Below are 13,192 nucleotides of genomic sequence, written 5' to 3'. Positions count from 1 at the left end.
CAAGAGCTCTAAATTCACATGGGTCATGGCCCTGGGAGGCTGCAAGGTTACAGGGCCCTGACAGGAGACAGCAGCTTTCCCTGGCACTGGGCCCCAGTTCTGAATTTAGCCCTGACCCCTATTCCAATGGGACACAGGGGGAGTGTTTGCGTTCATGAATGCCAATTCCATCTCTGGTTTTTAAATCTCCATTAAAAGTGAACAGGATGCTCTCTGCCAGTGCAGTCTTTAACCATAGCAGCTATATATACTTGACCACAGAGGTTCAAACTTGGCCCATGACCTGCATATCCCTCTTAATTCCAGCCACATCCTCAATCTCCTTAACCAGAATGCTCCTCCACCTTGGACACATCTGGCAGCTTTCTACAGCAAGCCCTGAAGCATTGAGGTATAATGAAAAGGGCACTGGCTTTGCTGTTAATGGACTTCGATTCAAATTCTATCTCTGCCAAATATTAAATATCTGAAATTGGACATTTCTATGACTCTCAGTTTCCTCATCTATAATATTAATAACTGGCATTTATATAGCACTTGGGGTTTATAAAAACCCTTCACACCCAACTGTAAGCAGAAGGGGTTGGACTAGAGATAATCTTTAAGTTCTTTTCCAGCTCCAAATTCCATGATCCTTGTCATGACCCTCTTCTCTAGGGACCAGTTTCTCTCATTGATAGATGGGGTCCCACTGAACTTTACTTAGATTAAGAAAGGTCAATCCAGGAGTTTCCTAAAGCCAGCTCAAACATTTTGGTCTCCTGAAAGTTTTGTTAAATTTTTATTATGAGCATTTTGTTTAGTCATTTTCAGTCATGTATAATTCTTTGTGACCCCATTTGGGGTTTTCTTGGCAAAGATATTAGTGTAGTTTGTGTTTCCTTCTCCAGCTCATTTTAAAGATAAGGAAGTAAGGTAAATAGGATGAAGTGACTTGCCCAGGGTCACACAATTATGAAGTATCTGAGCCCAGATTTGAACTCACCCAGATGAGTCTTCCTCACTGTAGCCCAGGTATTCTATCTATCTGCCCAGGACCATTTACACCGGGCAATTGCCCAAACACTACAAATCATGAATTGGTTGATTGTTTTGTTGATGGCTTTATCTTTTAAGAAAAATGATAAAGAAAATGTTAGTAATACAGATTAAACTTTAAAATGTGTCCTGGGTACATTCTCCCTTCCCCAAAGGCAAATGTTAAACATTTACCAGCATATCCCCAGAAAGCTGTTTGAAAGATCAGTGATGGCCCTCTTCCTATCCTTTAGGAGTGAGGCATGGAACATTGCTGACCCCAGGATATCAGGGCTAAAGACAGACACAGTACCAAGGCATGGCATAATTGCCAATCTCATTTTCTATACATAAAGACTCCAGAAGTTCCTTTCCCCTCCCTCTTCCCTGCCCCCTTTTCCCTCTCCTCCTCCTGCTTCTTTCAAGTGTTCTCAACACATCATGCATCTGTAACCTGAACAACTCAGTTATAGATCATAGATAATAGGATTGAGAGATAGAATAGATCTTAGTGACCCTTAGATCCTACCTCTTGTTTTATAGAAGAGAAAAGTGACACAAAGAAAGGTTGAGAATCACACAATTCATAATTGTTTTAAACCAAGATCTTCTTGATACCAAGTCTACTGTTCTACATTGCCTCCCATCTTGGGATTTGGTTATGAGACCCCAGATCCCCAAGGCCCTAATTTCCATATAAAAACATCATTCTGTGGTCATCACTACTCCCTCCCATTTTATTTTGTTTTATCTCCCTTCTTTTCACCCTCCTTCCCTGCCAACACACAACTCACCATTGGCGGAAGCCAAGATCATTGCCTGAAGCATCTCTGTGTCAAATTGATTGTTAGGCCAGGTGCCTCCTTCATCACCATTCTGGGAGCTATAGGGAGATGGACAGAGAGTGAACATTAATTCTGGCCTGGGATCCTTTCTCCTTATGATCCTCTCAGCCTGAGATCTTTCCTTTCCACCCCATGAGATCTGACCTCACAATATTTTTTTTTAGTTTGAAACCTGCCTTTTTATGGCTAGGGGATACACACCTTTACCTATAGGAAAAATGAGGTTAGCTGAACTATATGAATTGATGAAATATTGTTCCATAAAAAACAATGGCTGTGGGGAATTAAAAAAAACATGAGAAGACATGGAAAAACATGGGAAATATGTAGTTATAAAGAGCTAAATGCGCAGACCAATATACACAATGATCAAAACAGTATAGTTGAAAACATGGTGAAAAACAGCTGAACCAGATTAAAGACAACAATGTTTCATATGAAACACTGGCTTTATATGAAAAACAATGAAATACACCTTTGTCCTCTCAAGATGAAAGGTGTTGGCTTTTGCATTAAAAAATGGTCCCTGTGTTGGCTGATTTTCTTTAACAATATTTCTTTGTGAAAGGAGAGGTATTCATTCAGGTGGGTAAGGGGAAATGTCTGAGATAAAAAATAAAAGGAAACAAAACTTTTTAAAAATGATAATAAAAATATGGGTTTGTCTATTGTAATGGAACTTCAGGGACCTGAAAAGGCATCTTTTCCCTCCCTCCTTCACTTCCTAATTTCTGGCAAACTCTGCCATTATATGATGACTAAAAGGATTTAAAGACAAACACCACTCTTTTTTTGATGTATCGAGAAATTATGCTGATTTTTTCTCTTCTTTTTTTCTTTGTGGTTAGAATAGCTTTCAGGAAGAGAGAGAGAAAGAGAGAGAGAGAGAGAGAGAGAGAGAGAGAGAGAGAGAGAGAGAGAGAAAGGAGGAAATTTAGGCAATATAAAGACAAAGGGGATTAACACAACTTATTTTTTTAAAATACAATTATCATTCACAGACATAACATATTATTTTTATTCATACTAAAGGGAAAATGACTAATAGTAAAAGCCTTTTCTGAAACTCTTTTTGGATTATGAAAGATGAAAGACAGAAGAGGGAAGAGAGTTCTGAGCCCCTGAAAAGACAGGTAGTAGAGGTCTTGGAAAAGTCTCCATGGGATTAAAGAAATTGATGCCCAGAGATAGAGAAAGAACTTGATGTGATCAAATGATTTAATATTTGCAAAAAAGCACTTAGCACAATGGTTGGCACATGGTAGACACTATACAAATGTGTTTTTCCTTTCTCTTCCCTTCCTTCAAAGTTATTAGCTTTAATGGCATCTGTAGACTGGGCTCTTGTTACTGAAGGACATGAGCCTCTTGCCTTGCAGTTCAGTCTTCCTTCTTATATACTGTACATCTGAAAATTGCTATCTAACCTTAATCACTGAATGTGTACAGTCTCAGTCAAAATGAGACCTGTTAAAGACCTTAGTTTAAGAAGGCCAAGGTTTCCACTGCATCCAGGGCCATCTGCAATCATTCTGATATATCTAGACACTGAACCCAGATGGCTCTGGAGAGGAATGTAAGGCAGGTGACCTTGCACCTCCCTCCCTCATTTAAATCTAACTCACTTGCGGTCATGGCATGACCTCCCTGATGTCATGGTCCTCTTCAAGAGCAAAGGACAAACAATAACAATGAAAATTCTCAAGATTATTTTTTTGGTAGAAAAATAACCAAAAAAATAGGAAATCCAAACTTCACCTGTTTCGTTCTAACAACATCTCAACTGAGTTCCTGCAGATGTTGTTTGTCTTTCCTTCCTGAAGAGATCAGGGAGGTGATGCCATAACATGCAAGTGAAAGGGATTTAAGTCAGGGAGGACTGTGCAAGGTTACCTGCCTCACTTTCTGCACCAGAGCCAACTGGGTCCAGTAGCAAGATATGCATCAGGACTGAAGATGGCCCTGGATGCAGTGGGAGACGTTGGTCTTTCTGAGCTAAGGTCTTTTACAGGTCTCAATTTGACTGAGGCTTCACCCATTCCATGATTAAGGTTAGATAGCAATTTTTAGATGTACAGTATATAAGAAGGAAGACTGAATTGCAAGGCAAGAGTCTTATGTCCTTCAGTAACAGGAGACCAGTCTACAGATGCCATTAAAGTTAGTGACTTTGAGGGAAGGGAAGAGAAAGGAAAAACACATTTGTATAGTGTCTACTATGTGCCAACCATTGTGCTAAGTACTTTTTAAAAAAATAATTATAACTTTTTATTGACAGAACCCATGCCAGGGTAATTTTTACAACATTATCCCTTGCACTCACTTCTGTTCCAACTTTTCCCCTCCCTCCCTCCACCCTCTCCCCCAGATGGCAAGCACACATATATTGTATCTAGGATATACTGTAACATGTTAAATATGTTACAGTAGATCTTGGATACAATATATGTGTGCAGAACCGAACAGTTCTCTTGTTGCACAGGGAGAATTGGATCCAGAAGGTAAAAATAACCCGGGAAGAAAAACAAAAATACAAACAGTTTACATTCATTTCCCAGTGTTCTTTCTTTGGATGTAGCTGCTTCTGTTCATCATTGATCAATTGAAAGTGAGTTAGATTCTCTCTTTGTCGAAGAAATCCACTTCCATCAGAATACATCCTCATACAGTATCATTGTTGAAGTATATAATGACCTCCTGGTTCTGCTCATTTCACTTGTGCTAAGTGCTTTTTGCAAATATTAAATCATTTGATCACATCAAGTAAGCTGCTTCTCTATCTCTTAGCCTCATTATATATATATATATATATATATATATATATGTATATGTATATGTGTGTGTATGTGTGTGTATACATATACATGTAATTATCTATAAAATAAGGTTGCTGTATCAGATGGTCTCTAAGGTCTCTTCTGGTTTCTATATTTCCTGACATTCCATCATTTTGATGAAGGCTAGTACTGCTAATGGCCAACCCAACCAGTGAACAGAACTCTGAACAGAGCCTTCATATCCCCAGAACTGCCCTACACACACACACACACACACACACACACACACAAACACACTTTGCCAACTGATATTAAAAGAAAACAACATGACGGGTGAAAAGGCAAAGAGTTTGGATTTCTCCAAAAACCTCTCTCTTCCTCCCTGGAGGTGGGCAAACTTCCTTTATGGCCCCATGACTGAATTTCTACAACCCACTTCATACGCAGCCCCATTTGACTCTAGAAGTCCCTATTCCCAGCATGGGTTTCCCTTAACCGCCCCCGCTGTATCTGAGTGGAGAGTATGGATAGGTCCAGAAAGCTCAGCCTCAGGCAGGGCTGACTGTGACTAATGAGACTGAAAGGGACAGCTGGGGGAGTGGGGAGTAGCGCCAAAGAATAGCCCATTGAGGTGCGAGCAGAGATAGGGCAGTGATGTGGGGGTAACAGCTGTGAGGTAAAGGAAGGAGGGCAGGGATAGAGCTGGGCAGGACGCTAGGGGCTGGGTATGCCACAAGGTTTCAAAGGAAGTGGCTACAGGCAGGCCGCCAGGGAACCAGGCAGCGGGCCAGCTCCTTGGACTGAAGGCCTGGGGATGGGGAAAGGAGGAAGCCTTGGAATTTGGGAGGGAGGGATCTTGTTATGGATCATTTATCCCAGTTTAGTACCAGGTCTGAGATGTTGGGGAAAGAGGGAAGGAAGTGATTATTTCCCTTGAAGCTGGAGGTCTGAGAACAACTTCAGGGGCAGATGTGCTTCTAAGCTTTTGAGCTGGACAGTGGGAGAGCTGGTTAGAATGGAGCTAAGGTTTAATTATAGTTAAATGAAAAAAGTCCTCTCCACAAGAGGGAATTTTTTATTCAGGGTAGACACCACAGGTCAGAGGCTAGAGTTTTTTCTGTGTTAAGATATATATGTGGAGTTTTAAGCTAAAATGTAAATATAGATGCCAACCTGCATGGATAGAGGGCATTTCCTATAAAAATAAAGTCACAAGTCTAGTTTTGGTAACCTGTATATAGTTGTTGGTAACCTATACATAGTTGGTACCCTAAATTGCCTTCTACTGTAGGAAAAGTTTCATTGTTTACACAAAACTAGTTATGCTTAAAAAAAAAAAAATGGGGAGTAGAAGTAACTTGGGAAACTGGGAAAGGATCCAGGAAGAGGCTTTTTATGAAGTCTATGGAATTTGTTTTGGTATAGGGGAAGGATGGGTTTTGAATCAAAGGATCTGTATTTGAATAACTATTATTTATTCATTGTGTGATCTGGGCAATTCACTTAACTTGTCTGCAAAATGAGAGGATTGAACTAAATGAACTCTAAGTTCCCCTTCATCTCTAAATCTATATATCTTAGGGAAACATAAGAAGAGGTAAGCAAAACTGAAAAAAATAACATACATAACTTCAGTTGCAGTTTTTTTCCCAAAAATTGAACCATAAGCTAAGTTCATCAAAAAGAAGAAAGAAAAAAACTAAATATTGTTTAAGCTATAAAAGAAATCAGTCTTAATCATTCTTATAGTGTACAGTACAAAATTAGTTATAGAGCAGTGTGGTGATTCCCACTAGGTTTGTTTTTTTTTCCCACTAGCCCACTAGGAATTTTAGAAGTGAGGGTGATCAGGAGGATGAATTGGAATTAAGGGACAAAGATCTTCCAAATCTAGGGAATAGGTAACATTAGAACTGGGAATCTTAGTATATCAGTTGAAAGAACTTAGAATTACATATTCTACCTCTTTTCATTTCATAGATGGGGAAACTGAGTCCCAATGAATGGAAGGGATTTGCTTATAATCCTATACACACACACACACACACACACACACATACATATATATATATAAACCTGGCTTTATGTCCTAACTCTGATATATACTGACCATGTGATTCTAGATAAGTCATTTTATATCTGAGACAATTCTCTTAAGATTATAAATTGCAGAGAAGATGCCAACCTGCATAGATAGAGGGCATCTCCCATAAAAATAAAGTCACAAGTCTAGTCACTATCTCTATATAGTTGGTAACCTAAATTGGCTTCTACTGTAGGAACAATTTCATTGTTTACACAAAACTAGTTATGCTAAAAAAAAAAGGGGGGGGAGAGTAGAAATAACTTGGGAAATTGGGAAAGGACCCAGATGAGGCTTTTTATGGGAAGAAATCTCCCTCCAACCTCCTTTTCCTTTTTAAAATCCCTAGGGTATAGGCAGCTGAGAAAACTCTTGATCTTCTAAATGAAAAGCTTCTTAAACTGTGGGTCACAACTCCACATGGCATTTTATAACTGAATGTGGGGTCAAAAAATTGTGATTTATTATCAGTAAATATTTGGTTTATGTACCTATTTTATACCTTCATACCTGACAAAAAGGGTTCATGAGTGAAAAAAAATTTAAGAAGCCCTGATCTAGAGCAGGATTTCTTAACTTTTTTTTTTTTTAATCTGGTGAAGCTTCTGGATCCCTGCTCATGAGATACCTTTTTCAGTGTACAATGTAAAATACATAGGATTGCAAAGGAAACCAATTATATTGAAATGCAGCTTTCAGAATATTAAAAAAAAAAGTTCACAATCTCAGTTCAGAACCTCCAATCTAGCAACTACAAAAGGGATCCTTTCCCCTTGTCTCCCAATAATTGGACTCTAAATATAAGTGAGGTTAACTGTCCATAGTGCATTTCCCTAGGATCTGAGACTTTCATCTAAGGTAGTATGAAAATGAAGTTAGCTCAGACACAGGCATAAATTTTGCTGCTATTATTATCTCTTTTAACAAAATGCTTTGGGTTACCAATGCCCAGGAAGCATCAGTGACTATTGTTGGAAGGTCTATATTATTGCAGGGATGGGAGACAAAATTGCCAAAAGAGAAAAGGATCAGCCTTAGACTTGCTCCAGGGGGGGCCTATAAAGGCAGGGATATGAGGAATAGGTAGATGAATCCCAGAGAAATTAAGATTTGCCTGAGATTATGTAGAGCAAGGGATTTGAAATCTCTACCACTGATAACAAATTCAACACTTCTCATTGTGCCACAGGAGCTTGAGTAGGATTCTATTATATCCAAAACTGCTTCCCTACTCTGAGTTTCAGTGAGCACCTATGGCTTTCTCTCTTACTGCATCTTCTTCATCCCCATCTCCACAATCTCCTACCCTTTAGCAGGGTGATACTCATAAACTTTTACCAGGGGGCCCTGAAGCAGTCCACAAGATTGAGAAAATCTGCATTTAGTGGGAAGAAGATTCCCTTCACCAACAGTGGCCACACACACACACACACACACACTCACACACACACTGCTCCAAGTAGACTGATTCCAGTTCAATGTATCTACTTTTATCAATGGGATAAAGGTTAGAGAAGTTATCAGAGACAGAATATAAAGGACAAGGAGAAGCAATCCTATATATGAGAATGTATATGTTCTAATACACATGAGTCAGGCAGAGACTGACATACAGAGATGGAGGAGGATGGGAAGTCTAGTGGGAAATAGACCCATGAAAAGGACATTACATAGATCAACAGATATTAAGAAATAAACAGGGAAACACAGAAATAGATCAAGGCACAGAAACAGAAATAAACAAAGAAAATTATCATCTGTCTTGAGGACATCTCAGCATTAATGCTCCCTTTCTCCCTTCAAAGGGCAATTTCCCAGTGCCCTTTACAGAGCTTTTCCTTCCCATCTCTGCAGTGTCTCCTCTTCCACCACTGCCCATCCTCCCACCCCTCCTCCACTGCTCTGTGTTTCTGGGAGAAACCAGCTGCCTATTGCTGCTGTCTGCTGTTTTTCTGAGCTCTGCCTGAAATCGAGGGTCAAAATAGGAGTTGATTCCATGCCAAAATCTTGGAATCAGAGGAGGGTAATAGAATGACTCTCCATCTTTTTTCCCAAAGGGTAGATATGCTCTGGATCCCTCCACAGAAATTAGAGTCAAGAAGGGATCCCCACCCCCCAAATGATGACAACATAGGTTTAGGGAAAAGGGTGATGAATAGAGAAGTGACCAAGATAAAAGCAGCAGCCCCTCTGGACCAACTCTTATATTGACAGACTGTTTTCATTATCTGGGGATTGGGGGGAAGGGCGGGGATAAGGCCGCTCAAGCCCATTTAAAAAACATCCTGGGAATTTACTAATGAAATCCACAGGCTCCCCAGAGCATATTCTGAGGAATAGAAGAGGAGAATTTTTTAAAAAGGTACGTTAAAAGTACCTAGGCAGATTTCCCCTCCCTCTGGATTCAGAAGTGTCCCAACACTCCTGAAATCAATGGGGGGGGGGGGGGGGGGGGGGGGGGGGGGGGGGGGGGTGTGGCCAGAGAGATAGGGGGAGAGATGTTTGTATTTTGTCCCAAACCTCAGGTTCACCCTTCTCCCGATTAAGGGACAATTTCAAAGGAAATGAAGAATGATAGAATCACCTACCCACTGGTGCCTGGTCTCTGGGCCTGAGAGAAACGCCAGTCCGTGTTGGGCGGGGCTTGCTGCAGAGGAAACAGAAAGAGACATGTTTGAGTGAGGCTGAAGAGATTCATCAGTCAGTCTCAGGCACATGGCAGTGAATGAGAGGTGCTACAGGAAACAAGAAACAGGGAGGATGGAAAAGAATGGTCCTCTAAGGAAGGAAGGGGGAAAAGGGGAAATCAGAGAAACTGGGAGAAGTGGGGAGGGAGGGACAGGTGGAATTAGAAAAATCATTGTTCCCAAAGAGAAATAAATACAGGGATGCTGAAACGAAAGGTGAAAGGGACAAGATATATCGAACTCTTTCTTAAAGAATAAACTCTTATCTTTCCTCTCTTCCCAAGTTTCTGTTTCTGTATCAGACAAACCATAAAAATAGAGCCATGAGAAAAGGGTTGAGAATGTTATTTGGTTCAGGGAAACAATAAATCAGAGGATCCTGCTTTTTCTGTGGAAGGAAATGGAGGGCACTGCCTGCAGAGTAAAGCAAAGGAGACCTTAATTGAGTAGCTCAGCATTAATACTTCAACATCTTATCCTTTTTACACTTTCAGACACCAGGTTCTGGCCTGTTCAGATGCATTTTTTCCCATAGCCAAGTAAATTGTTAATTTAGGAGATGAGCCAGAGATTCAGCTTTGTAAAGACATCCCAGAGGCCAAGAGAACCTCCTACTCACATATTCCATCCTGCTGGACAATGGCCACTTTGCTACAATGGATACAGAGAGAACAAGGATGCTCTGTCCAGATTGGTGTGGGCCAATGGGACTAAGACCTCCAGGAAGTCAACTTTTTCATAATTCAAGCCACCCCCTTCTCTTTTCCACTTTCCCCTCAACCCATATTCATGATAATTGCTATTTGTAGCTATCGGACTCAGGGGATCCATAGCAAAAGGAATGGGAGACTGAGTTATTATCCATCTCTTTGATTTCTACAGTCTTGTCTCACCCCTTACCTCATTATGAAGAAAACTTGCAAGGAATATGTCATTACCATAATAACTTCAACTTATAATAGCAATTTAAAATTTATAAAGCACTTCATTTACATTTTCTCATCTGATTCTGACAACTCTATGTAGACAGTATAGGTATTATCTCAATTCTGCAGAGAGAGTCAGAAAAGGCAATGGGCAGTTGTAAAGGAAGATAAAGATTAGCAAATGTGCAACACTAAAATGCCAAGAGATTTGGAGCACAAGTCCCTAACCTTTTTTTGTGTGTAGGTCCTAGACTTCATTGGCAGTCTGGGGAGTGCTATGGATTCCCTTCACAGAATACTTTTTTTTTTTCATAATTAAATGCTAAATTCTTATGAGAAGATAATAAAAATAAAAGGGTACTTTTTCTTATCCAAGATCATGGCCTCTTGAAATCTATCCATGGAACTCTTGTGGGGAAGAGACAATAGATTACCACTGATCCACAGAAAGATTCCGAGTATATTGAATGAAGATATGGAAAGTTATTTTGTACAAGAAGAGAGACATGAGTTACATAGAAGGAGAAAGTATGGACAGGTTTCCAGCTGTACTACTATTTTAGGGAACACCTGAATCAATACAATCCAGAGATTAGAGAATATACAGATAAGAAAACAAACTCAGAGGAGTTAAGTATCTTGCCCTAGAGGATGTAACTAGAATGTGTTAGAGCTTGGATTTTATCCCAGGTCTTCTGATTCCAATACCACACTGTCTCATAAAGCTGCTCTTCTTTAAACACTTTTAGAACCTTCTAGTTACTTCCTCCTCACCCCTTGGCCTCTGGAAATAGTAATTGATTTTCCTGATTGCTCCCAGGAGAAGAGAGTGAGGGAAGGGGTGTGTGTGTGTGTGTGTGTGTGTGTGTGTGTGTGTGTGTGAAAAAGAGAGAGAAAGAGAGGCAAAGACAGAGAGACAGACAGAGACAGACAGAGACAGAGACAGAGAGAGAGAGAGAGACAGAGAGACAAAAAGATAGAGAAAGAAAGAGATATCTCAAGAGAGATCATCTTTAATTTCTCCAGAAAAACAGAAGCCGGAACTGGGAAGTGATTCTTCTTCACTTCAGGATAAACAGCTGAGAAGAGTTGGTAGCTGAGCTAAGGATTATGGAATCCTAAACCTAAGGCCTAGAGGAATCGCCTCATTTTAGGATGAAGGCTCCATCACCTTTCTGAGGACTGTGATAATGATGGTGGGGGGGGGGTTGGAAAATCCCTCAGACTAAAGATGATGTAGATTCTAGTTCAAGACTAGAGAAGCAGGAAACTCGGGCTTCCCTCTTCTCTCTGTCACTATCTGTGTGACCTTGGACAACTAATTTTTCCTTTTTGGGTCTCAATTTCTTTATCTGTAAAACAAAAGGACTGGGGCTCTAGGATCTCTGATATCCCTTCCAGTTCTAAAATCTTATGATTCTATGGATCACATATGCTTCATCACAAGTGAAAAGATATTATCAGAGGTTTCAAACATCAGACAAACATCAAAAGCCCAAATAAGCATTCCCATCTGAAGCTTTCCTCTTCAGAAGAGAGAGTTGCCAGAAGAGAGAAAAGGAGACTACAAGTAGCTCCTGTTCCCCCTCCCCCAGTTCTACCTAAATGTGAGGTCCCACAAATTTCTGCTTCACCCAGATGTCTACCTAGTCATAGCCCATTTTGGTGAATGTGTGACCCTGATAAAGACAGAGCAAATACATATCACTCATTGATTTCAAATTGCTATAAGGGATGAGAGTACCCTAAAGCTCAGACCTGGAATTCTGAGGCTCCTCAGCCCAATTCACCCAATATCCTGAATATTGAATAATAATACTGATGCTTCTCCCATCATGATCTTCTCTTTGGAGGGCGATACTGCTTTCAAATTGTCACATCTGCATTAGCCCAGGACTCTACCATTCTCTTTTAGAAATTACCTGAAGCTTCCTTGTTTTTGGTCCATTTAGCCCCTGTTCTGATTTTGCCTTGTAGGAGATCTTGGCTCATTTAACTAGGCATGAAATCTCTGAGTCCCAAGTCATTGGGGAAACAAACAGCTGTATCTTTGGGGAAACACATAGCTGCATCTTTGGGGACTCCTTCAGACTCATGTCTTTCAGACTTCCTAAAAAGTTTAGAGCAGAAATTCTTAACCTTTCTTTAGTATCCTAGACCACTTTAGCAGTCTAGTTAAACCTATAAGTTCTATTTTTAAATAAATTACATAGAATTACAAAGGAATTCAATTATATTGAAATAAAAATGTAATTTTTTCCATACAAGTTCATAGATGCCCTGAAATCTATTCACAGACCTCTTTAAGAGTCCATGGACTCCAAGTTAAAATTTTCTACTTTAAGAAAATCTTTTACTCAAAAAAAATCCTACTTTAAAATTTTTGCTTATGAACTCTTACCTTCTCCATTGGCTCAACAGAGATGGCAAAAAGTAGCAGTAAAACTGGGCAATGGTTCTATATGAGAGGTGAATAGAGAAAGGGAGAGAGGAGGTGGGAGAGAAGAAGAGGGAGAGGAGAGAGAAAAGGAGAGGTAGAGGAAGGAAGAGGGAAAGAAGAAGAGAGAAAAAGAGAGACAGACAGACAGACACACACACACACACACACACACACACACACACACACAGAAATCCACAGATTATTTAATGTGTCTTGTGAGAGAGATAGCCTTGTGTTCCATGGAGAAATTCTGTAGTGTGTGTGTGAATTCTATGTATTTATCTGTCTCCATGTTAATGTGTCTGTGTATGTGTGTTAGTGTATCTGGTGTGAACTGTCTTCATAGTACAGTTAGAGTATGTCTGCAAAAATACACACATACATACACAAATACATACATGCATACATTTTACATAT

General features: G+C 40.0%; 1 protein-coding gene across 17 annotated transcripts in view; it reads right to left on the bottom strand.

Moving 5' to 3' along the window:
- Window positions 1–13,192, bottom strand: part of LOC100926346 (protocadherin gamma-C4) — a 169,531-nt gene that overhangs the window by 4,633 nt on the left and 151,706 nt on the right. For all 17 annotated transcript variants that reach the window (XM_031953432.1, XM_031953431.1, XM_031953433.1 and 14 more), the window contains exons 2-3: window positions 9,311–9,369; window positions 1,812–1,900 (exon numbers count right to left, since the gene is read on the bottom strand). In XM_031953432.1, coding sequence (XP_031809292.1) covers window positions 1,812–1,900; window positions 9,311–9,369 — 148 coding nt within the window. The remainder of the gene's footprint in view (window positions 1–1,811; window positions 1,901–9,310; window positions 9,370–13,192) is intronic.

This window comes from Sarcophilus harrisii, chromosome 2 (assembly GCF_902635505.1).
Source record: "Sarcophilus harrisii chromosome 2, mSarHar1.11, whole genome shotgun sequence".
Classification (NCBI taxonomy): domain Eukaryota; kingdom Metazoa; phylum Chordata; class Mammalia; order Dasyuromorphia; family Dasyuridae; genus Sarcophilus; species Sarcophilus harrisii.
The sequence above is the reverse complement of the archived record's forward strand: the minus strand, read 5'-3'. Positions and strand labels throughout refer to the sequence as shown.